We start from the raw sequence: 22,662 nt of genomic DNA on the forward strand, positions 1-22,662 counted from the left end.
TGTAAAATGAACAAATGAAAATATTATGCTTATATTTGTAAGTATTGCTTTACCAACCTTATTTTCTTTTGCATTATTTTTGAATCATTTAAATATATGCAGATTTATGTATATTGTAGTTTCAATACCTTGTAAGCTCACTATATTTATTTTTTAATTTAGTATTGTAAAATTATTGACTCTTCTACAGATTGCTGTAATTTAGAAAATGCTGTTATTTTCTTACACTAGTTTGTAAATCTTGTTGTTCTTGCTCTATCTTTTTAATATAACTAAGATAAATGAAACACAAAATGTCCTATTATCCAAATTGTAATATACATAAATAGCCAGGAAAAAAAGCTAACATTAATTTTCACTTCTTATTTGCTTGTGCATGCTGGAAAGAATACAATTTAGACTTTGCAGTTTTAACACATATACTAAATAACTGGTGTGAGTCAAGAACAGATGGGTTTCTATTGATATTTGACTAATAAGATTTTTTGTGCTGATTCTGTGAACAGATTTAAGAATATTGTATTTAATGGGAAAATGTATTCATATTGATACACAATGTCAAAGCCTAAACAAAAAGGTAGCTGCAGAGCATAATTAATCTGGGCTTTCCAATGAGAAGTATTATGTACAGTATTATACTGTCTAACTAACTATAAAGATGATTACCTTCTTTAGTTAAGAAATGAGGACCTTCTCTTTTCAACAGTATGCTAGCAAGAAGTGCTTGACTTGCAAGACAGTTACAATCCTGAAAAAAATTCAAACATATATCAAAAAATTCTGAAGAATAAACTCACTGCCAGCAGAAGAATAATTTAGGGCTCAAGATAGAACCAACCATGGTTAAGATACTAATCAACCACAAGGCACATTTAAACACACAACTATAATTGCTTAACTGTGAATTTAAAATCACTAATCAACCAAATTGTATGGCATATGAGAAAAATTAAATCAGTGTCACTGGCAGAAACTCACACAAAATACTGGGAAATGTACATAACATAAAAAATGAAATGAGGTCTAAGTACTATGATATGGCAAAGCTATCCATCTTGCTACCATTTCACAACAAGCATCTAAAATGTAACTCCCAAGCTTTCAAACTGCTTTTACAACAACAAAGAGAAAAAAATAACTACATTAAGCTTCTGAAGTATCTCATGTGTGGATGCTTGTTTCCAGTCATTGATATTAATTTCCGGCTGCTGCTCAAGGTCAGAAGCATTGGGTGTGCTTGTTTGTCGTTTGACTTTGGAGTGCTTGGGCATTTCCAGCTCTTCAAAACTTTTAAATTCTGGAAGTCTTAAAAAAAAAAAAAAAGAAGATGATTGTTTTTACTATTTAAAAAAAAATACACATAAAACAAAGTATTTTAAATATTTCATACTCCTCTGTTTCATTAATGCGAAGAAAATCCAGTTGTTCGACAATTGCTCCAGATATTAAGGTCTGAAAAAACAGAAAACATCATTGACAAATTATCATAAAAATATTCTTGATGATATATTCTGCATTACTTCTACAAACACTTCAAATCAATCAATAAAAATCAGTATGAAGAAGGAAAAAAAAACCTACTTGCAAGAAGTATCAGTTCTTATCAAGTACACAAAGATACTGGTGTCGCTAATGAGATGACATTACATAATATTATATCAAAATGTGTCAGCTATAACAAATTATTTCAGAATACGTATAAAGAGAGGTTGCTTGTAACATCTGTGATTAGGAGTAGAAGGTTTAATTGTTTGGGAATAATGCTTTTATGTTAAATTACAATCTGGTAAATTGTGCATTCAGTATGTATGGATTCAGGCCTCCAGTTTAGAAGAGTTTTTTTTTTTCAGAATTTCTGTTGTTATCTCTAAATGTAATGAGTGAAGACTTAAAGTCCTATTAATGGGGGGAAGGGGGTGACCATTCATCAGATGTATTTGTTTAGCTAGATTTGCTAAACAAATATTGTTATTGAAATTGCACTTGACTACACACAAGTAACATTTTTTCGCCAATACATCCCACTCCTCTTTATTTCACCAATGCTGTTATAATAATCCTAGCTAACAACTGATCCTTTGTAAAATCCCTGTGTGTTATTTAACACTAGAATTACCAAAGCCTACGAAAAAACTTGTAAATCTGGCCCACCTTAAATCCCTTCGCACCTCAACCGTCAGCGTCTTTATCAACAACAACAACAACATTTATTTATATAGCACATTTTCATACAAAAAGTAGCTCAAAGTGCTTTACATAATGAAGAGAAGAAAAATAAAAGACAAAATAAGAAATTAAATTATTGTCCTGCAAATGTGCTGATAAAGACAAGCAGCCTGCTATTCCATCCCCCCACCAAGACAAGCAGCAAGCAGCCTGCTATTCCATCCCCACACGGCCAGAGAACGTGCACAAAGTTCTCCCAGCTCATGCCTTGATTATCTGGGAGTGAAGTGCTGGAGTTTTAGAGTCGAAATAATAGATTGTTATTTGGAACACATGCATTTCATGTGTGTTCCGTTTCTATAATAATCTGTGTAAACACATTGTTAAAACAGAAACGTTTTTCATATTTTAGTAATAAATGGCAAAATGTAGGCATAAACTATATAATGTGTGAAGCCTGAAGTCCAAAGATCAAATAAACACTTTAACAAAAGGTTCAAGGATGAGACAACAGCTTCAGTGGCGTAGCGGTAAGATTTGCTGACTTGTAATCAAGAGTCCCCCGGTTTGATCCTGACTGCCTCCTATATTTGCCGTTTTCAGTAGTGACTACTCTTATTGTTAATATTATACAGTAAACACATAAATTTGGTTTGTGTCTGTAACAGCCGATATACATTTATAGTACTTGTAAAAGTTACCTTTTTTTTCCACTTTTATTCTCTCAGTCATGATCACGATATATACTACCACCACCCCCACCCTGGGATCTGACCCTGTTACTTTTTATCTGAAACTGTGAATAACTGTAGATGTGAGTGGTGTTTTGAGGCAATGGAACTGGACATTCTCTGATATGGAGGGATAAAAGCTGACACACAAACGCTGGTGAATCTGCCTTCTTCGTATCTCACCGTCACTTTTTTTTATTCAGTTTTATTGAGTGTTCCTGCTCACACTGAATTAGTATGTGCCTTATGGTCCATGATGTTAAAGCCGCAATGATGATAAGAAAAAAAAAAAAAAAACATTATTCATATTCATTTGCATAACATCTTGTGGTTGTAATCAGTGACCGCGTTTTTATTTTTATTTTTTTTCCATCTTGCCAGTTCCCACATGTTGCTGTATAGTACTGTTTCTTTTGTACTCCAGGACATGCAGAGGAAATTTTTTAACCTGTTGTGTTCATATAACATTCTTTCTTTTCTATGTTGATGCAGCTGAGAAGTCGACTGTTTCCTTATGTAAATATAACTGAAGAAAACATTAAACCTTAAATTAATTTTCTTCTGATATTAGTTTCTTTGTAGTGATGTGGACATTGTACTGCTATCTACATTTTTATCATTTTAATTTTTTTTACATGCAAACAGCATATACACTCCTAAAACAATGTGCACTGTGCGTATAAAAATGTATACAAACATCTTAATATTTTTGAACAAATAAACATCCAAGCTTAGAATGCTGGCTGTAAGCCACAACTGCTTGGTTGCCATTATTTTAAACTTATTTTTAATATAAGAAAACTGCCTAATGTAAAAAAGAAAAGCTTATGGACAACACTGATACACAGACCACTGAATGCTTCTAGACTGTGGAGAAATAAAGAACTATTAAGATTTGAATATAATATGCGCAAGGTATGTAAGGATATATTACAAAGGTATGTTATTTATACTCAGAAGTCATTGAAATACAGAAAGTATCAAAGTGTTACGTGTTGATTAGGAGATGAAAATAATTTAATTGAACTCTATGCATGTGACAATAATAGACTTCTGCACTGCAACACCACTCTGCTTGGCACCATACGTGGGATGGGAACCTGCAGCTAAAGTCATTTCAGTATGTGAGCAATTCTCCACGCTAGTGTTTAGATCTGCTGAAGGTGCATGTGTTCAAAAAGAAGAAGTCTGTCTGCATTGTCAGAGCTATGCACTATAACAGGAAGATTGGGAAAGAGCAAATAAAAAAACATGTTCAAATGACAAAGCGTTTTCATGTATGAATGTGTATGCGCAAGAGAGGCAGAGATAGATTTGATGTCATTCAAGTGGTTACTGGAATATAAACTAAACACTTTAACAAGGGTATAATGAAACAAGCACGCTTTTACTCAAAATTCAAGTGACGATAAGATACCAAGAAGACATGATTCACCAGCATTTGTGTGTCTTCTTGTATCCCTTCGGTGATATCTTTTGCAAGTAGCAAAAACTTATACCGGGTGTTACAGACTCAAATCAAATGTATGTTTTTATTATATAATAGTAATAATAATAAGAATTCACCACTGAAATGGTATATGCGGAGAGGACTCCGAATCAAACCCGCACCTTTTGATTACAAGACATCAGTTCTTACCTCTGCACCACTCAAGCTGACTTGTCTATTTTGTGTTGATTGAAATTCAGGCTTCGGTTTTTACACATTGACAGCAGCATGTAAATTGAATAATTTATTTTTCTCTGGTTATATTCTTGAATAAAAGTGCACTTGTTTTGTTATACCTTTTGGGAAAGTGTTTATTTGATATTTGGACTTCAATCTTCACACATTATACACTTCACGTCAGTATTTTGTCATTACATGAAAAAGGTTTCTGTTTAAGTTATGTATTTCTTGCCCTACTTTTTCTGTTGTCCTACATTTACACAGATCGTTGTGGACACGGAACAGATATGAAATGTATGTATTCCAGATAACTATATATTATTTACTCTATACAATTCCAGACACCTTCAGACGCCAGCTCTTAGAATTTTGTGTCTGACTTGACTTCAGCTGCTTTTGTGGGAGATGGGATAGTAGGCTGCTTGCTGATTGACACATTTGCAAAACAAAGACGCTGATGAAGAGGTGCAAAGAAAGTTAAGGTGGCCCGGCAATACAAATATTTTTGTGGGCTTCAGGGATTCTAGTGTTAATAGGGATTTTCATAAAGTACATTATCTCATAATAAGTTTTACTTAATCAGTTAGGACATTTTTAATCCACTAACTCCATTCTTTTTAATCATATTGATAAAAGAACTGTCTTACTAATTTTATCATTATTTCTTTCAAAGAATGAAACAACACAAACTGCTTTAAAAAAAAAAAATCATACTTAATGCCTATGAACTGCTTAATTCAACTTTTTCCGACATATTAATACCATAAAAAGAGTTCTGATGCGCATCAGTGCTTTATTTGTAAGGTTTTAATCTGCAGTATAGTATTTTTCTTAACTCATCAAGGAGTGCTTTTCAAAGCACATAATAACACAATCTAAAGATAAAAAGCAATACAAAATACTGTAACTTCACTGTGACTCATTATGTATAACTGGGAAGAGTTTACAAATGTTATAAACTCCAAGAAACGTACGATACGGACAGATAATACTGACAAATGACACATGATTCAATACTGGACATGCATGGCATTGAAGGGTCCAAAATAGAAGAGTACCATGAACAAAACTTGGATGGACAGGGGAGAATCTTACTGAGTATTTACAAAGCACTACATAATGCAAAAATGTGTTGAGAGTTATGAAGTCTTTGCTTTTAAAAAAATAGGTTTTTATAGGCACTATTGTGATGTATACAGAGTATAGTGAACTTAATGCTTGCATGTGCTAATCAACATGTTGCCACTATCTAGTGTGTCATGATTAGTTTTAGCACATCATTTTAAAACTACTTTGGTTTTCCTTAAACCCCAAAAGAAGTATGTATAGCATGAAGAGCATTCTTGAAAGTAGAAAAAAAAAACACCTTGTAAATGTTCACTTTAAAGATCAGTAACAATCACATGTGTCACAGCAGATATGCATTGATTTCTAGATTAATAAATAATTTCTTGCTTTGGAAAATTTAAACAACATGAAAAAATAAAATAAAAATGCAAATAACAACAACAAAAGGGTAGTGGTCATTTTTGACATGTAAAATAAAACAAGGAATGCAAGGATAAGATAAAGAGGAGCAGTTTTGCTATCAGTAACCCGTTCTCAATTTATAATGGTATTATCAAGTGATTTTATACATATATATATTGTGAGATACCGGCAGACCCCCCCCAACTGCACTATGCGCTGAAACTCCATTAAAACAGGCAGGGGTGGTTATCCACTACCAGTTCAACTATAAGTCTGCAGACTCACCTAGTAACCTGTCTGTTACCTGATGGTTGATAAGGGGAACATTTAAAATAGTCTACTGACCTGGCCTTGCTCTCTTTTTTGTCTTCTCTCTTGTGCAGGAACGCTATCTGTTCTTTTAATCTGAGAATGGAACTAATGCAGGACACCTGTCAGTGTCAGTGCTTGTCTGCTGTGTGTGCTTAAGTGATAACTCCCGTTTGAATAAATGCTTTAAGAATGTTCCTGTCTTCACAACAATAAAGCTGATTTTCTTAGAAACCTGGACTGACCTCCTACTCTCTTCTGCAAGTCAATATATATAAGGGCTGGGAATCAATTAAACAAATTAACTAATTAATTGCATAAATGTATGTAATTAATTGCGATTAACATTAAAACAAGTAATTATAAAATTAAAACATAAATCATGACATAAATACATACTTAATCACAAAATTAATTTAGAATCAACATAATGGAATTTAAAAACAATGACCTTAAACCTCAACCTTTAACTAACCACTACTTGAGCAAGTATAACCTGAATTTGAATACGTTCCTAAAAGGTTGAACAGAAGGCAATAATAAAATGAGGCCAATGTATTAATTCTCAAATTGGCATAGCATATGACACACAGATGTGTCAAAGTAAACTAAATGACTTTGAATGCACTGCTGAAGACTGATTTAATTGAAAGAATATGCATCTCTTAAATGGGCAAAAATTAAAACTTGTGTTAAAATTCCACAAATACTATCCTCAATGTTTCAACACCTGTGGTGGGTTGGCACCCTGCCTGGGATTGGTTCCTGCCTTGTCCCCTGTGTTGGCTGGGATTGGCTCCAGCAGACCCCCGTGACCCTGTGTTCGGATTCAGCGGGTTGGAAAATGGATGGATGGATGTTTCAACACCATCAACAATTTGATAATTATACAAGTGTTTTTAAACTGGCGTGCCATGGAAATAACAGTGTAATACTCCTGGTTCCTGATCTGAGAGAGAGACACGCTTCTCAGGTGGTTGAGATCTGTCTGAGGAGGACAGAATTATCTAGAGAAGCCAATATAAAAGCAGCTCTGTGATTGCTGTTTTGCATATAAAGCACTTAGAGAGCACTTTAGCAGCCAGGAGACGTGACAGAGGTCCATCTGCCTGGGTACATGTTTGCCAGTGACTCTTGCAGAGCTGAGGGGCAGTGAGCATACGAGAAGACTCTGGTCCTGGGTCAGTTGAGTGAGGCAGAGAGAGGACTGCCTGTATGAGCAGGCATGGGGATGAAGCAGCTGGGAAATGTGTCCAAAGTGCTCACTAAATGCTGTGTCTGTGAACAGAAATCTCCAAACTGCTATTTTTGCCACTCCCTGTCTCTCCTCTTTGGATAGTTTTGCATGTCCAAGATTTTTAATGCTTTTTTGGTTGGTGGAATCATTGTGTGCTTTGGGATTATTTGGGTTACGAAAAGTGTGCCACCACAGAATAAAAGTTTAAAAACACTGCTCTACCTACACCTTTGCTCATGACTCGCAAAAAAAGATCTCTGTAGCTGCTACCTCATTTAAAAACTGACACAGTGCATTACTTGGATGGTTATGTTGCATTCTTTGCATAGATTAGTGAAGATCCTGCAAACTGGAATAATGAGTAGGGATAATCATTACACTTCTAATTTGTAGAAACTGGTCATTATATTAGGACAGTCAGCACTGTAAGCTACCTGGTAGACTGGTGAGTTAAATACAGAAGTAGTAGAGACTTATTTTGGTTTTAATGCCACTCAACTTATTTAGCACTTATATGATATGACATTGATTTGATATTCTTATAGAATCATAAAATGAGAAAAAAAAAAATTATTTTTATTGTCACAACTTTTTTCTGTTGCACCAGGACTGCCATAAAGGGGCCCCCACCCCCTTTCCTCCAACTCCCTTGCACCCTTTGCACACTCTTAACTTTTTTGTATTATTGTTTCGTAATGTTAAAAAAAAAAAAAAAATTACATGAAAATGCCATCATGACCAAAGGAGTGGTGGCTCTGAGGCTAAGGATCTGCGCTGGTATCCCGAAGGTTGCCGGTTCAAATCCCCGTCACTGCCAAAAGAGATCCTGCTCTGCTTTGCCCTTGAGCAAGGCCCTTAACCTGTAATTGCTCCAGGGGTGCTGTACAATGGCTGACCCTGCGCTCTGACCCCAAGGGGTATGCGAAAACTACCAAATTCCTAATACAAGAAATTGTATAAGGCGAAACAAAGAACAAAAAAAAAAAAAAAAAAAAAAAAAAAAAGCACTGCCTGGGCCGTTTGCCTCTTTGCTGGCCCTGCATGCGACAATATTTTTTAATACATTAAACAAGCCACATTAATCACAAAAATAATCACTTTAACGTTCCCGGGTCTAATATACACACATATATTGTCTAATATAATAAATAATAACATTCTTAAAACCAATTAATTATAAAAAAAAGTTTGTAAATGTTGCCCATCATTTAAGCAAACATTTATTTTACATAGTGTTTTCCACAAAGCATAACATAAAAATTTTCTTACCTGTAATCGGTCAACATGAACCTTGACTCCTCCAATATTTCCCTTTTTGAAGGAAGCAAGCATGTCTAAAATTGGATTAAACCGACTGCCCCTATTAATATTTTAAAAATGAACAGAACTTTAATGAGACAGCATCATCTTCAGAAAAAAATACCTTTATAGATGACTGATCATACTTTAGAATTTTTAATTCTGAAAATTCATAAATGCAACAATCACCAGCAACAAACTTTAGTTCTTGCTGTAATGTAAAATTAGAAAATATTTACATCACAGTGACTGACCCTCAGAGATTTATTTCTTACAGATTTATATCATTCTGAAATTGCTGGTCTCCTGCTCTTAGTTGTCCTTTAGCATTTTCCATACATTTGCAATTCACTTATTGCTGTATTAACAAATAACTTTAATGTTGTTTTGCATCTCACATATCTGCAATGTTCATTAAATTTTATTAAAAAGTAAATTAATTGAAATATTAAACTATATTTACATATTGTAGTCATTTCTTTAGTATTTAACTTTGTCTTCTAAAAATAAATAAAACCTTCATTATATCATTATATATTATATAAAACTGAGGAAAAGAGCACATCAAAGTACCTTATGTTATCTTCCCGAATCAGAACGAGAAAAAGAGGGCGTCCATGCATTCTCCAATACTGTTTGATAAACTGCAATGCATTCTGGAGAGACATTTATAATAGATGCTTAATTTTCCAATGAAAAAAAGCAATTCCCAGATAGATGCAGTTTACAGAAGGCTGTGTTTGAAAACATGTATAGTAAGTATCCTGTATTTATTTATATATATATATATATATATATATATATATATATATATATATATATATATATATATATATATATATATATATATACACACACACACACAAGAATATATACAAACAAACACACACATGCATACACAGTGCCTATTTAAGCAGAATTAAAAAAAAAACAAAAAAAAAAAACATCCTTTTTACCCACTTGCACTTACCTTGATATCATCAATCAGCAACATGACATCTTGGGACATGTAGAAGTCACTTAAATCAAAGACAATTGGGTAGCAGACTACTGTCTTTCCAAGAATTCTATAAATCTTATGGGAGAAAGGAAAAAAAAGGAACAGACTGTTAACCGAGTCAGCAATGAAAGATAAATTACATACTGTACTATCAATCTATCTAGATATACAGATATATCTCTTGTGATAGAAAATAAATTTCATCTGATGATGATGCAACAGATACATCTAGATATATGGATGTTTTGAAAGTTCACGGTTTATAATTATTTACATTCTACAAACTGTCTACAAGCATATTTGTTGTCAAAGTCTCATCTTCACATTTTATACTTTACCATGAAAAGTAAAATGAATGCAAAAAAATCTCAAGATAAATGATAAAGTAAAATGTTAAAATGGGGGAAAAAAGTGTTTTAAACAGGCAATATCACCATCACAATAACAATGTAAATTAAGGGTATTAAACAAAAGTCATCTGAACTAACAATAAAGACCACCTTATGAACGGTGACTAACCTTAGATGTTCCAATGCAGCCAACAGGTCTTTCTGGTCGTCCAGACAATCCAAGCTTTTGATTTATTGCAAGATGACGATATGCCTAAAAAAAACAAAAATTTCTGGAAATTAATGCAAACACTATAACTGAGTGAAATTATACATCTTTCAGATACAACACAACATTTCTAAAGTACTGGATTCACTGGCACTTTATTTATTAACATTAAGAGAATAATTTGCACAAACCATAAGCAGTTTTCTGTCAACGATGTATAAATGAAAAGCAATATAGAGGTTCTAATTACTCTCAATTCATCATTTTATTACTTTTGGAATTATTGTACTAAAAGTAAATAATTAAATAATTTAAGTAAAAAAAAAAATATATATATATTTATATTTATCTTTGTATTGTGCAGGGTGCTGAACAGATACATGAGCACAATGTACCAGCAAAATGGTGCTACAGTGTATTATGGCACAAAGCTAAAACACTTTCACAACTGTAAATTCAGTTAAGACAGGATTATGATTGGATCATTCGGACCACATTCAATTCAGAAGTGATCAGAAATATATAACAATATTCCGCCTTTTGACTTAACAATGCTCTATGGCCAAATGCTGCTAAGCCAATTGCTAATGTGCACACGTACACTCCCGGAACTACATTTTTTTTTTTTTTAACACTCCCAGATAGGGTAGTTTTTAAGTTTGCATTGTTTGTTTATAGGAAACTTATGAGTTATTTTCATTTTTTTTTCTTTCTTTGCAATATGACAGTGATCTTTGTAAAAGTAGAGTAAAAAACTGATGCTTTCTTGAACGTATTTAGAAATATCTTCACCCAGTATTGTCACTTACTATGACACAAAAACAAAATAACTCTGTAAAACAATGTAAATGTGGTAAAATTATAATAACAACATTCTCAAAACCACTTTGTCTGATTTAGGGTGGTGTGGGTAGATGCTATCCTGGTAGCACCATTCCCTGTTTACCATATGAGCAAAGGGAAAAAAAAAAACAATCACAAACTACTTCTTTTCTTACCTGGCATTCCCATCATTTTTAAAATGGGGAGGGAGCTGATATTCATGGTTGGACAATTCTATGTAATTAGGGTAGTCTTGCATAGTTCTTTCTTCTTTTCTATGCCACTCCTTCAATCTCATACTAGAAGAGAAACTCAATTCTGTGGCTGGAGCTATACCTTGGAAATCCTTTTTCACTCTTTGCTATTTTCCAAATTAACACTGGATGAATGAATTAGTCCATTATCTCTTTATAAAGCTTATAAGTAGTCTTTTATAGTTTATCTTTTCCAGGCATAACTAATATTTTTCAATTTAAAAAAGCAAGGAAGACAATGTTTTAGATTAATTCTGCAACAATTTTTTACTTCTAACATTAAATACATTCAGGCATTGGGAGAACATTTTCTGTTTAATTTCAACTATTAATTAATCTTCTTTACTAAAACCCCTGTGTGCGTCCAGTGTCTGTGTGTGTGTGTGTGTCTTCTGGTGAAGTGCGCATGCGCGGGGCACGGTGCAATGCTTCAAAGGCTGCCTGACTTGTCACACAAGACAGAGAGGGCGGGACCTATAAAATATCGTGCGGCCGATCCAATCAGTTTTCGGAAAATGAGGTAAGACCTAAAACATAAAACATCAAAAATCCAATCGGGTACTGAGACACGGAGACCAGCTTCCCCATTGTTGTGCAAGTGTTCACTCTGAGGATGTCAGATTTGCGATTAAGAAGCTTGACCCGGTGAAGTGTAAAGTGTCAGTTGTTGAAGGGGTTTTCCTAAATATACGAATTTTCATGTTATTACAATACAATGACTTTTAAAAGTAGATTTATTTTCGCGCACATTACATCAGTTGCTGGGGAGAATCTGCTGATTGCCCACTGTTGTGACAGAAAATTAAACGCATATTACGGACAGCAAAGCCAGTATTACTGTCAGAAAATTACAGGCATTTTACGGAAAAAATTTAATGAGGTAAAAGGTCCCTTGCCATTTAATATAGACTGTTCCCTAGCACCCGTTATTGTAACGAGCTTAATGTCTAGTTATTAATAAATGTCTAAAAAGTTAGTACCTCATCATGTCTAAAACCAGCTCTGGCTTTGAGAACCACTGTTATACAGGAACAACGTTAAGTCTTTTTATCCACTGTAGCAGTAGAGGCGTGTGTCCACCTCTTGAACCCTCAGGTACTACTCCAAACAAAAGTACTTCTTTATTTTCGTATTACACAGTGCACAAAGCACCCTCCACTCCACACTACTCATATAAATACCACACCAGTCACAATACTCTCTCCTCTGCTCCCTGACACTTAGCCACCCTACCTCCCAGCTCAGCTCAGTGTCTGGGCTTTCCCAGAGTCCCTTTATACACCCCGACCCAGAGGTGTTCCTGTACAACAGTCCACAATTCCTTATTTCTTCCGGGTCAGGGTAAACAGTCCTTATCTTCACCCCGGAAGCACGTCGTTTCTTCCTGTCCCGGGATTATGATGCATGTTCGGGTTATAGGGCATGTATGAGACCCCGGGCCTCCCGACAGCGACTCCTAGTGGCCCCCAAGGTATCCAGCAGGGCTGTGCATAAAAACTACATAGTCCATGAGGCCCTGCTGGAATTCGGGGCCCGTCCATGCTGTCGGGAGAGCTCCTCCTGGCGGCCTGGGGGAGAGGGCCGGAATATGAAGCCGGCCATCCTTCACACCACCTTTGGTAATGGAGTTCCGAACTTATTAAAATAAAACTAGGAGTTACACCCTGCTGTGCTTATTTTTTGTAGAATAGACAGTTTTGCATGAGGGCGATGGGAATAAACCTTCTGCAGCAGGAGTGTCACTGCAATTAGAACATTAGAACACTCTAGACGAGAACAGGCCATTCTACCCAACAAAGCTTGCCAGTCCTATACATTTATTTCTTCCAAAAAAACATTAAGTCGAGTTTTGAAAGTCCCTAAGGTCTTCCTGTCTACCACACTACTTGGTAGCTTATTCCAAGTGTCTATCGTTCTTTGTGTAAAGAAAAACTTCATAATGTTTGTGTGAAATTTATCCTTAACAAGTTTCCAACTGTGTCCACGTGTTCTTGATGAACTCATTTTAAAATAACAGTCATGATCCACTGTACAAATTCCCTTCATAATTTTAAATACTTCAATCATATCTCCTCTAAATCTTCTTTTGCTTAAACTGTATAGGCTCAGCTCTTTTAATCTTTCCTCATAATTCAACCTCTGTATCCCTGGAATCAGCCTAGTCTCTCTTCTCTGGAACCTTTCTATTGCTGCTGTGTCCTTTGTGTAACCTGGAGTCTAAAACTGCACACAGTATTCCAGCTGAGGCCACATTAATGTGTTATAATCAGGAGGTATTAAATTTGTACTTTTTTTTCTTTTTACAAAAATAAAAAATGGTATCCTTACTACTATACAACATGCAAACTTAAAAAAGGAAAAAACATTACATACTTTTTACGAAGTATAGAATATAAACCCACTACCTATGAAGTTGTGAATTTATATGTGCTTTAATAACCGTTATTCACAGAAACCTGGTTTCTAAAACTCTACGTAAAACCTTATTCCAATTAGAGAAACGGGGCAATTGGTCTCTGATAAACATGGTTAACAGATGTAGAGTTCCAGATGTGCTACAACATGCTTGAACTTGCGGCGATGAACACAAATGTACTGTACAAGGCATGCATGGGTGCACTGAAAAAAGAACAGTGTTCTTTGCTCACCTTGCAGTGGAACTTTGTCATCGCTTCTTAGAAGAAAAGGCAATGGAAAAAAAAAAGAGGATGCAACATCGACAAGATTCTGTTCCAAGACTGTTGCCTCCCCCAGGAAAGCAAACTCAGTCAGTGTCAGGTGCCCCTTCAATGCAATAGGAACCACAGCATAGAGAAGTGTGTACATTGCAACAGGTACACATGTCGTAAATGTAGGAAAGACAGTCCTTGGGTGTGTGGGAACTGTTAACATTTGAATTTGATGATTGCATATAGCGTGGAACTGATCGCTCTGTACTATTCTTTTGTCTGCATGTCCTGGAGTACAAAAGAAGCACCACCATGCACTTATTTGATATTTGGACTTTAGGCTTCACAGATTATACACTTCATGTCTACATTTTCTCATTTATTACTAAAACATGAAAAACGTTTCTGTTTTAACGATGTGTTTACATATATCTTTGTAGACACGGAACACACATGAAAAGCATGTCTTCCAAATAACAATATATTACTTACCCTATACAATTCTAGGTACCTCACTCCAAGATAATCAAGGCTTGAGCTGGGAGAACTTTTTGCCCTTTCTGTTGTGGTGAATCGGGGATGGGATATTAGCCTGCTTGCTGCTTGTGTTGATTGGCACATTTACAAGACAAAAGACGCTGACGGAGATGTGCAAAGAGATTAAAGGTAGGCTGGAATTACGAGTTTTTTCATAGGCTTTGGTAATTCTAGTGTTAATAAAAAGCTTAACATCCTCTTACCTAAATGAAGGGGGAAGTGTTTTTTTTCTCCTACATTGTACTGTACATCAAATTTGGTAATTTGTATATCTTCCAAATGGTATAGCAATTCATTTGGATTTGGGAGCATTAGTTCATCCCATTTCATGCTGCCTTCACCTTTACTGTTATTTGGTCTACAATTAATAATTCTAGCACATACCTGTGGAAGTGTTTCTAAAAAGGGAAGAAGCTATGCATAAGGTGGATGATTTACAAACAAAATATTTAATTGATGAACTGAAAAACTGATGACATGAAACAAGGGAATTTGTTTTTCACAAAATATTTCCAGTTAAATAATCACAAAAATGGGTAACACTACAAAACAGTTGTAAATGTTTTAACAAATAACATTTTAATAGGCCATATTTGTATCCAACTGTTATGCCCACTTAAGCTGACCACAGAAAGTACAACACAGATCTAAACAGCTTTCCTGCAATAATATATCTATAATACAGACTGAACAACATGGAAAGCAAGAATGACTTCTTCTTTCGGCTGCTCCCGTTAGGGGTTGCCGCAGCGGAACATCTTCTTCCATATCTTTCAGTCCTCTGCATCTTGTTCTGTTACACCCATCACCTGCATGTCCTCTCTCACCATATCCATAAACCTTCGCTTAGGCCTTCCTCTTTTCCTCTTCCCTGGCAGCTCTATCCTTAGCATCCTTCTCCCAATATACCCAGCTTCTCTCCTCTGCACATGTCCAAACCAACGCAATCTCGCCTCTCTGACTTTGTCTCACAACTGTTCAACTTGAGCTGACCCTCTAATGTACTCATTTCTAATCCTATCCATCCTCGTCACACCCAGTGCAAATCTTTAACTCTGCTACCTCCAGCTCTGTCTCCTGCTTTATGGTCAGTGCCACAGTCTCCAACCCATATAACACAGCTGGTCTCAATACTGTCCTGTAGACCTTCCCTTTCACTCTTGCTGATACCCGTCTGTCACAAATTACTCCTGACACTCTTCTCCACCCATTCCACCCTGCCTGCACTCTCTTTATCACCTCTTTTCCACGATCCCCATTACTCTGTACTGTAGATCCCAAGTATTTAAACTCATCCACCTTCGCCAACTCTACTCCCTGCATCCTCACCGTTCCACTGACCTCCCTCTCATTTACACACATGTATTCTGTCTTGTTCCTACTGATCTTCATTCTTCTCCACTCTAGAGCATATCTCCACCTCTCCAGGGTCTCCTCAATCTGCTCCCTACTATCGCTACAGATCACAATGTCATCAGCAAAACATCATAGTCCATGGGGACTCATATTTAATCTCATCTGTCAACCTGTCCATCACCATTGCAAATAAGAAAGGGCTCACAGCCAATCCCTGATGTAATCCCACCTCCAACTTGAATGCATCTGTCACTCCTACCGCAGACCTCAAAACTGTCACACTTCCCCCGTGCATATCCTGTACAACTTTTACGTACTTCTCTGACACTCCCGACTTCCTCACACAATACCACAGCTCCTCTCGAGGAATCCTGTCATATTCTTTCTCCAGGTTCACAAAGACACAATGCAACTCCTTCTGGCCTTCTCTAAACTTCTCCATCAACACCCTCAGAGCAAACATTGCATCTGTGGTGCTCTTTCTTGGCATGAAACCATACTGCTACATACTAATCATCACCTCACTTCTTAACCTAGCTTCCACTACTGTTTCCCATAACTTCATGCTGTGGCTCATCAATCTTATTCCCCTGTAGTTACTGCAGTCCTGCACACCCCCCTTATTCTTAAATATCGCCACCAGTATGCTTCTTCTCCACTCCTCAGGCATCCTCTCACTTTCCAAGATTCCATTAAACAATCTGGTTAAAAACTCCACTACCATCTCTCCTAAACACCTCCATGCTTCCATAGGTATGTCGTCTGGACCAACGGACTTTCCTTTTTTCATCCTCTTCATAGCTGTCCTTACATCCTCCTTGCTAATCCGTTGTACTTCCTGATTCACTCTTCTCCATATCATCCACCACCACGTTTCCTTCTCCTCCTTCCAGATGTCACGCCAAGCACCCCTCTTGCTGTCACCCTTACTACATCTGCTGTCTGGTAATTCTTCACTACCACCCAGTGCCTGTCTCACCTCCTCACTAAACTCAACCTTGCATTTCCTCATTCCACCACAACGTTGCCTTTTACTTCTTCCTCTTTCCAGATGCCATGCCAAGCACCCTTCTTTCTATCACCCTTACTACATCTGCTGTCTGGTAATTCTTCACTGCCACGCAGTGCCTGTCTCACTAAACTCAACCTTGCAGTCTTCCTTTTTCAACTTCCACCATTTGATCCTTGGCTCTGCCCTCACTCTCTTCCTCTTCTTGATCTCCAATGTCATCCTACAGACCACCATCCTATGCTACACTTTCCCCTGCCACTACTTTGCAGTCTTCAATCTCCTTCAGATCAACTCTTCTGGATAGGATGTAATCTACATGTGTGCATCTTCCTCCACTCTTGTACATAACCCTCCCTCTTCTTATAATATGCATTCACCACAGCCATGTCCATCCTTTTGGCAAAATCCACTATCCTCTGACCTTCTTCATTCCTCTCCTTGACACCATACCTACCCATTACCTCCTCATCTCCTCTGTTCCCTTTACCAATATGCCCATTGAAATCCACTCCAATCACCACTTTCTGTCCCTTGGGTACACTGTTCATCACTTCATCCAACTCACTTCAAAAATCTTCTTTCTCACCCATTGCACACTCAACTTGTGGGGCATATGCACTAACAACACTCATCATCACACCTCCAATTTCCAGCTTCATAATCATTACTCTGCCTGACACTCTTTCACCTCCAAAACACTCTTAACATACTGTTCCTTCAGAATAACTCCTACCCCATTTCTCCTTCCATCCACACCACGATAGAACAATTTGAATCCACCTCCGATCCACCTGGCCTTACTCCCCTTCCATTTAGTCTCTTGCACGCACAATATATCAACCTTCCTTCTCTCCATCATATCTGCTAACTCTCTCCCCTTACCAGTCATACTGCCAACATTCAAAGTTCCTATCATCAGTTCCGCTCTCTTTACTTCCCTCCTCTCCTCCTGCCTCCGACATGTCTCCCCCCTCTTCTTCTCTGGCCAAGGGTAGCCCAGTTTCCACCAGCACCCTGTTGGCTAACAGTATTGGTGGCGGTTGTTGTTAACCCGGGGCTCGACCGGTTTGGTATGGCAATTTGTATTGTTATCTGCATATTGATTTGGCAAAAGTTTACACCAGATGCCCTTCCTGACGGACCCTCCCCATTTGGGACCGGCACGAAGAAACACACTGGTTTGTTCATCCCCCGTGGCTGGGTTGAAAGCAAGAATGACTAGAAGTAATTAATCACATTATAAGGGCCTAAGGGGAACAAATACACACTATCAAAGGATTTCCAAGTAGGCACTTAACATTTTTTCATATTCTCATCTCTAATCTTATTTTTAATCTGCTTTTCCTAGTGAGTGTTGAAGTGGTACAAGACTGCATTAGGTAGACCAGATTTCATTAACCCCATCCACACTTTCCTGCTTCTTCCAGAGAATTTCAGGGAAAGAAAGAAATATCATTTGATTTGGCCCACATTATGTAAATGAGTTCCAAGTGGGCTGTCCAACAACCTTTCCAAAAGGGCCCATAGGAATCCAACACTATACCAATTCAAATGGTGCCTATCAAGCATGAGAATGAGGGTCTTTACTCAAAGGTCCTCTCAGACAGCTGCTTGTATGAGGAATTTCAAGGTTTCTGTTACTATCCAAAACTTCTGAAAATGGGTGAATTCTGAAAGCAGAATTTTGTGCAAGGACTTACTACCTTATTTACCAGCAACAACTGGAAGAACCAATGCAAAAATGCTTCCACTACAATGATACCCCGGTTAATCTCATTACGCATAATTTACCTATGAGCAAGACCCTAAGACATTTAAACTACTACACTTACAGCAGTCTTGACAAGTCAGAGGTTTTCTGTTTTTTGATATTCTTTTGTGTACTTAAGTAGTTAAGAGGGTGGTTGTTCTTATTGTTGTTTGTTATAATATTTCTTGAGCTTCTATGATGTTCCTCTTGGGACAACTAAAGTACTTGTGCTCTCTCTAAGGTATCTATCTATCTCTCTCTCTAACCATAACTTTTCTTAAAGTATACTAACACCAACCACAGAACTTGATGAATACACCAAAAAGTCAAATGATATCAATAGTTACTAGCTAACTCTTTTTATATTCCTTCAACAAAATTTGAACACATAATATAAAAAGAGTGAAAATTTGCAAAATGGAAAAAACTGCTTTTGCTTTCCTAAACAGAAATTATAAAAAGGAAAAAGTATTTACTATATATTTTAAAAGAAATAAATAAACCAAATTAATAAGCAAAATATACACCATACTGTGAACAGCTAAGAATCCAAAAACTAAACACATTTCCTGCTCTTTATTTTTGAGAATTCTGGTGCAGAAAATAATAGATGTCTCTGATAACGTCTGTTATATCCCACCATATATAACACCTATAGTGCTCATTGCATCTTAATTTTTCTTACGGAATTTTCTTAATTTTTCTTAGGAAGGTACTTCCTAACAAAATTCAGCACATTTAGAATTAGTATTCTTTATTTAATAGACATCTTTACAGAAAGTGAATTAGGAAAAATCTAATAAAATATATATATTTATAAAAAAATGTTAAGTGACATGATTTTATTAAAAAATGCACTAAAAACATTTTTTTTCTTGCACTAAGATTTTGTTGGTCATATGTGACTAAAAATAAAAATGTGGAGTGCCCATAAAAGAATTCATTTAATTCAATTAAAACGCATAGATTCGTTAAAGTGAAATTCCTAACCAGCCTGAATATGGAAAGAAAATAACACATCATATAAAAGCTGATTGAAGTATGTAGGATAATGGTTATAATTGGAGACATTTTCAAAATGTGAGTTATTTCTTTGGAATCATTTAAGTATGCATTTTAATTGAATTAAATGAATTCTTTTATGGGTGCTCCACGATTTTATTTTTAGTCACATCAAGAAAAGAAAAAAAAAAGTTTACTTTTTAGTGTACTTTTGAATAAAATCACTTAAAAATCTTTTATTTATTTATTTATTTTTTAGCCACCATAATACCAAACAGTCCTCAGCACATTACACAAACTTTGACTTGGATGGGAATGCGATTTTGACATTAGCGACAGGCTGGAATCGAACCGATCTTAAAGTGAAACATAACGTTCATTCAGGTTCTTTTCAGAAAATCCTAACCACGGTGAAATCTTACATGTGTGTTTCTCTACTGGAGAATGGAACGTTCAATCTTTCTTTGAAAAACCCTTCTATCCACTGCACCAATATCGCCAAATCACTGAAAAAGAGTATTTTGCCAAATTTATATATAAATCATGAAATAATGGTAAAATTAAAAAAAAAAATTAGTTTGTGTAAATTGGTCTCGAACCTTTGACCACACTAATCACCTGACCAATCCTTCTTAACCATCATATTGAAGTAATTTGACAAAACTTTAACATTAATTAATCAAAATGACTTTTTTAAAATTAATTTGTCTACAAGGGTCTTGTACCTTCAATCATTTTAATGAAAGTCCAACACGCTAAACACTTGACCAACACCGCTAATTTTTCATATATAGTTGGCTAAAACTACTATATATATATGTGTAATTCCTAAAAGTATAAGGAAACAAGATATTTAAATTAGACGCAATTAATGTACAGATCCTGGGTCAAAAATCAGCATGTATGTAAAGTTTGAAGGATTGGTTAAAGTGGGGAAAAAAATTAATTACAAAATTTAACCCACACAAACAGAGAGGGCAAGTTTAATAAAATAGTGTAAGCATCCAAGATGCTAAGCACTTGACCAATGCTGCTTAATTTTCATACTAAAGTAATCTAACAAAACATCAATATCAATTAATCAAAACAATTTTTTTTTATTTATTTTTCTACATTGGTCTTGAAATTTCGACCGTTTGATCAAAAGTCTAACATGCTAACCACTTGACCAATACCGCTAATTCATATATGAGCGTGTTGGCTAAAAACACTACATAAAAGTGTATTTGCTAAAAGTATTATATAAGGAAATTAGAAATTTATATTTGATGTACAGTAATCCCTCCTCCATCGCGGGGGTTGTCCAGAGCCACCCGTGAAATAAGAAAATCCGCGAAGTAGAAACCATATGTTTATATGGTTATTTTTATATTGTCATGCTTGGGTCACAGATTTGCGCAGAAACACAGGAGGTTGTAGAGAGACAGGAACGTTATTCAAACACTGCAAACAAACATTTGTCTCTTTTTCAAAAGTTTAAACTGTGCTCCATGACAAGACAGAGATGACAGTTCCGTCTCACAATTAAAAGAATGCAAACATATCTTCCTCTTCAAAGGAGTGCCCGTCAGGAGCATATAAAGTCACAGAGATAGAGAAAAGCACACAAATCAATAGGGCTGTTTGGCTTAAGTATGCGAAGCACCGCGGCACAAAGCTGTTGAAGGCGGCAGCTCACACCCACTCCGTCAGGAGCAGACAGAGAGAGAGAGAGAGAGATAGAGAGACAGAGTTTGTTTTTCAAGCAAAAATCAATACGTGCCCTTCGAGCTTTTAAGTATGTGAAGCACCGTGTAGCATGTCGTTTCAGGAAGCAGCTGCACAAAAGATAGCAACATGAAGATAATCTTTCAGCATTTTTAGACGAGCGTCCGTATCGTCTAGGTGTGCGAACAGCCCCCCTGCTCAATCCCCCTACGTCACTATCAGAGAAAGTCAGCGCAAGAGAGACAGAGAAAAGTAAGTTGGGTAGCTTCTCAGCCATCTGCCAATAGCGTCCCTTGTATGAAATCAACTGGGCAAACCAACTGAGGAAGCATGTACCAGAAATTAAAAGACCGATTGTCCGCAGAAATCCGCGAACCAGCAAAAAATCTGCGATATACATTTAAATATGCTTACATATAAATCCGCGATGGAGTGAAGCCGTGAAAGGCGAAGCGCGATATAGCGAGGGATTACTGTACTGTATTTTTCGCTCTATAAGACGCACTTTTTTTCCCCCAAAAGAAGGGTGGAAATGTCTGTGCATCTTGTGGAGCAAATATTGCGTCACAGACTGTGATGTGTATTACCTGACAAAAGTCGACATCCAGGGGTAGAGGGCGACAATTAGCTGTTAATGGCAACAAAACTCACCATTACGTTATAGGCATTCCCTCTCTGCTTGGAGGAATGTTAGACTCATTGACTCGGCATCTAATCCTTGCGTGTGCATGAGTTACGAAATGTAAACAAAGGCAAGATGGCATTGACATCTCATGGGGGAGAGAAGCGAGTGCAGAAAACAAAATACTCAGCAGATGATGTTTTGTGCATTATTGCGCAGTTGGACTCTGATTTTTGAGAATCTGATTTTGTTAAGAGTGATCAGGAGATAGAGCAAGAGAGTGAGGAACTAGCATCAATTGATCGGACACCAGCTGATGCCGCCCCAGCTGAGCGCAGTAATGCAAACCGATGCACCTATGGCAAGGTTCGTGTGGGAGGAATACCCAGACATTGATCCGTGAGAGCCAAACTGGCTGCCGGACTTCACAAGACAGCATGGCTTGCTGTTGGACTCGACAGATTACCAGCTGCTGAACTAATTCAGGCTGTT

General features: G+C 36.5%; 1 protein-coding gene across 3 annotated transcripts in view; it reads right to left on the reverse strand.

The window, feature by feature from the left end:
- phkb (phosphorylase kinase, beta) overlaps positions 1-22,662 on the reverse strand; it is a 190,984-nt gene that overhangs the window by 69,400 nt on the left and 98,922 nt on the right. For all 3 annotated transcript variants that reach the window (XM_028809644.2, XM_028809645.2, XM_028809646.2), the window contains 7 exons: positions 10,401-10,484; positions 9,852-9,956; positions 9,455-9,537; positions 8,852-8,942; positions 1,391-1,452; positions 1,143-1,305; positions 667-748 (listed from right to left, as the gene is read on the reverse strand). In XM_028809644.2, the coding sequence (XP_028665477.1) occupies positions 667-748; positions 1,143-1,305; positions 1,391-1,452; positions 8,852-8,942; positions 9,455-9,537; positions 9,852-9,956; positions 10,401-10,484 (670 nt within the window). The remainder of the gene's footprint in view (positions 1-666; positions 749-1,142; positions 1,306-1,390; positions 1,453-8,851; positions 8,943-9,454; positions 9,538-9,851; positions 9,957-10,400; positions 10,485-22,662) is intronic.

Source organism: Erpetoichthys calabaricus, chromosome 9 (assembly GCF_900747795.2).
Source record: "Erpetoichthys calabaricus chromosome 9, fErpCal1.3, whole genome shotgun sequence".
Lineage (NCBI taxonomy): Eukaryota > Metazoa > Chordata > Cladistia > Polypteriformes > Polypteridae > Erpetoichthys > Erpetoichthys calabaricus.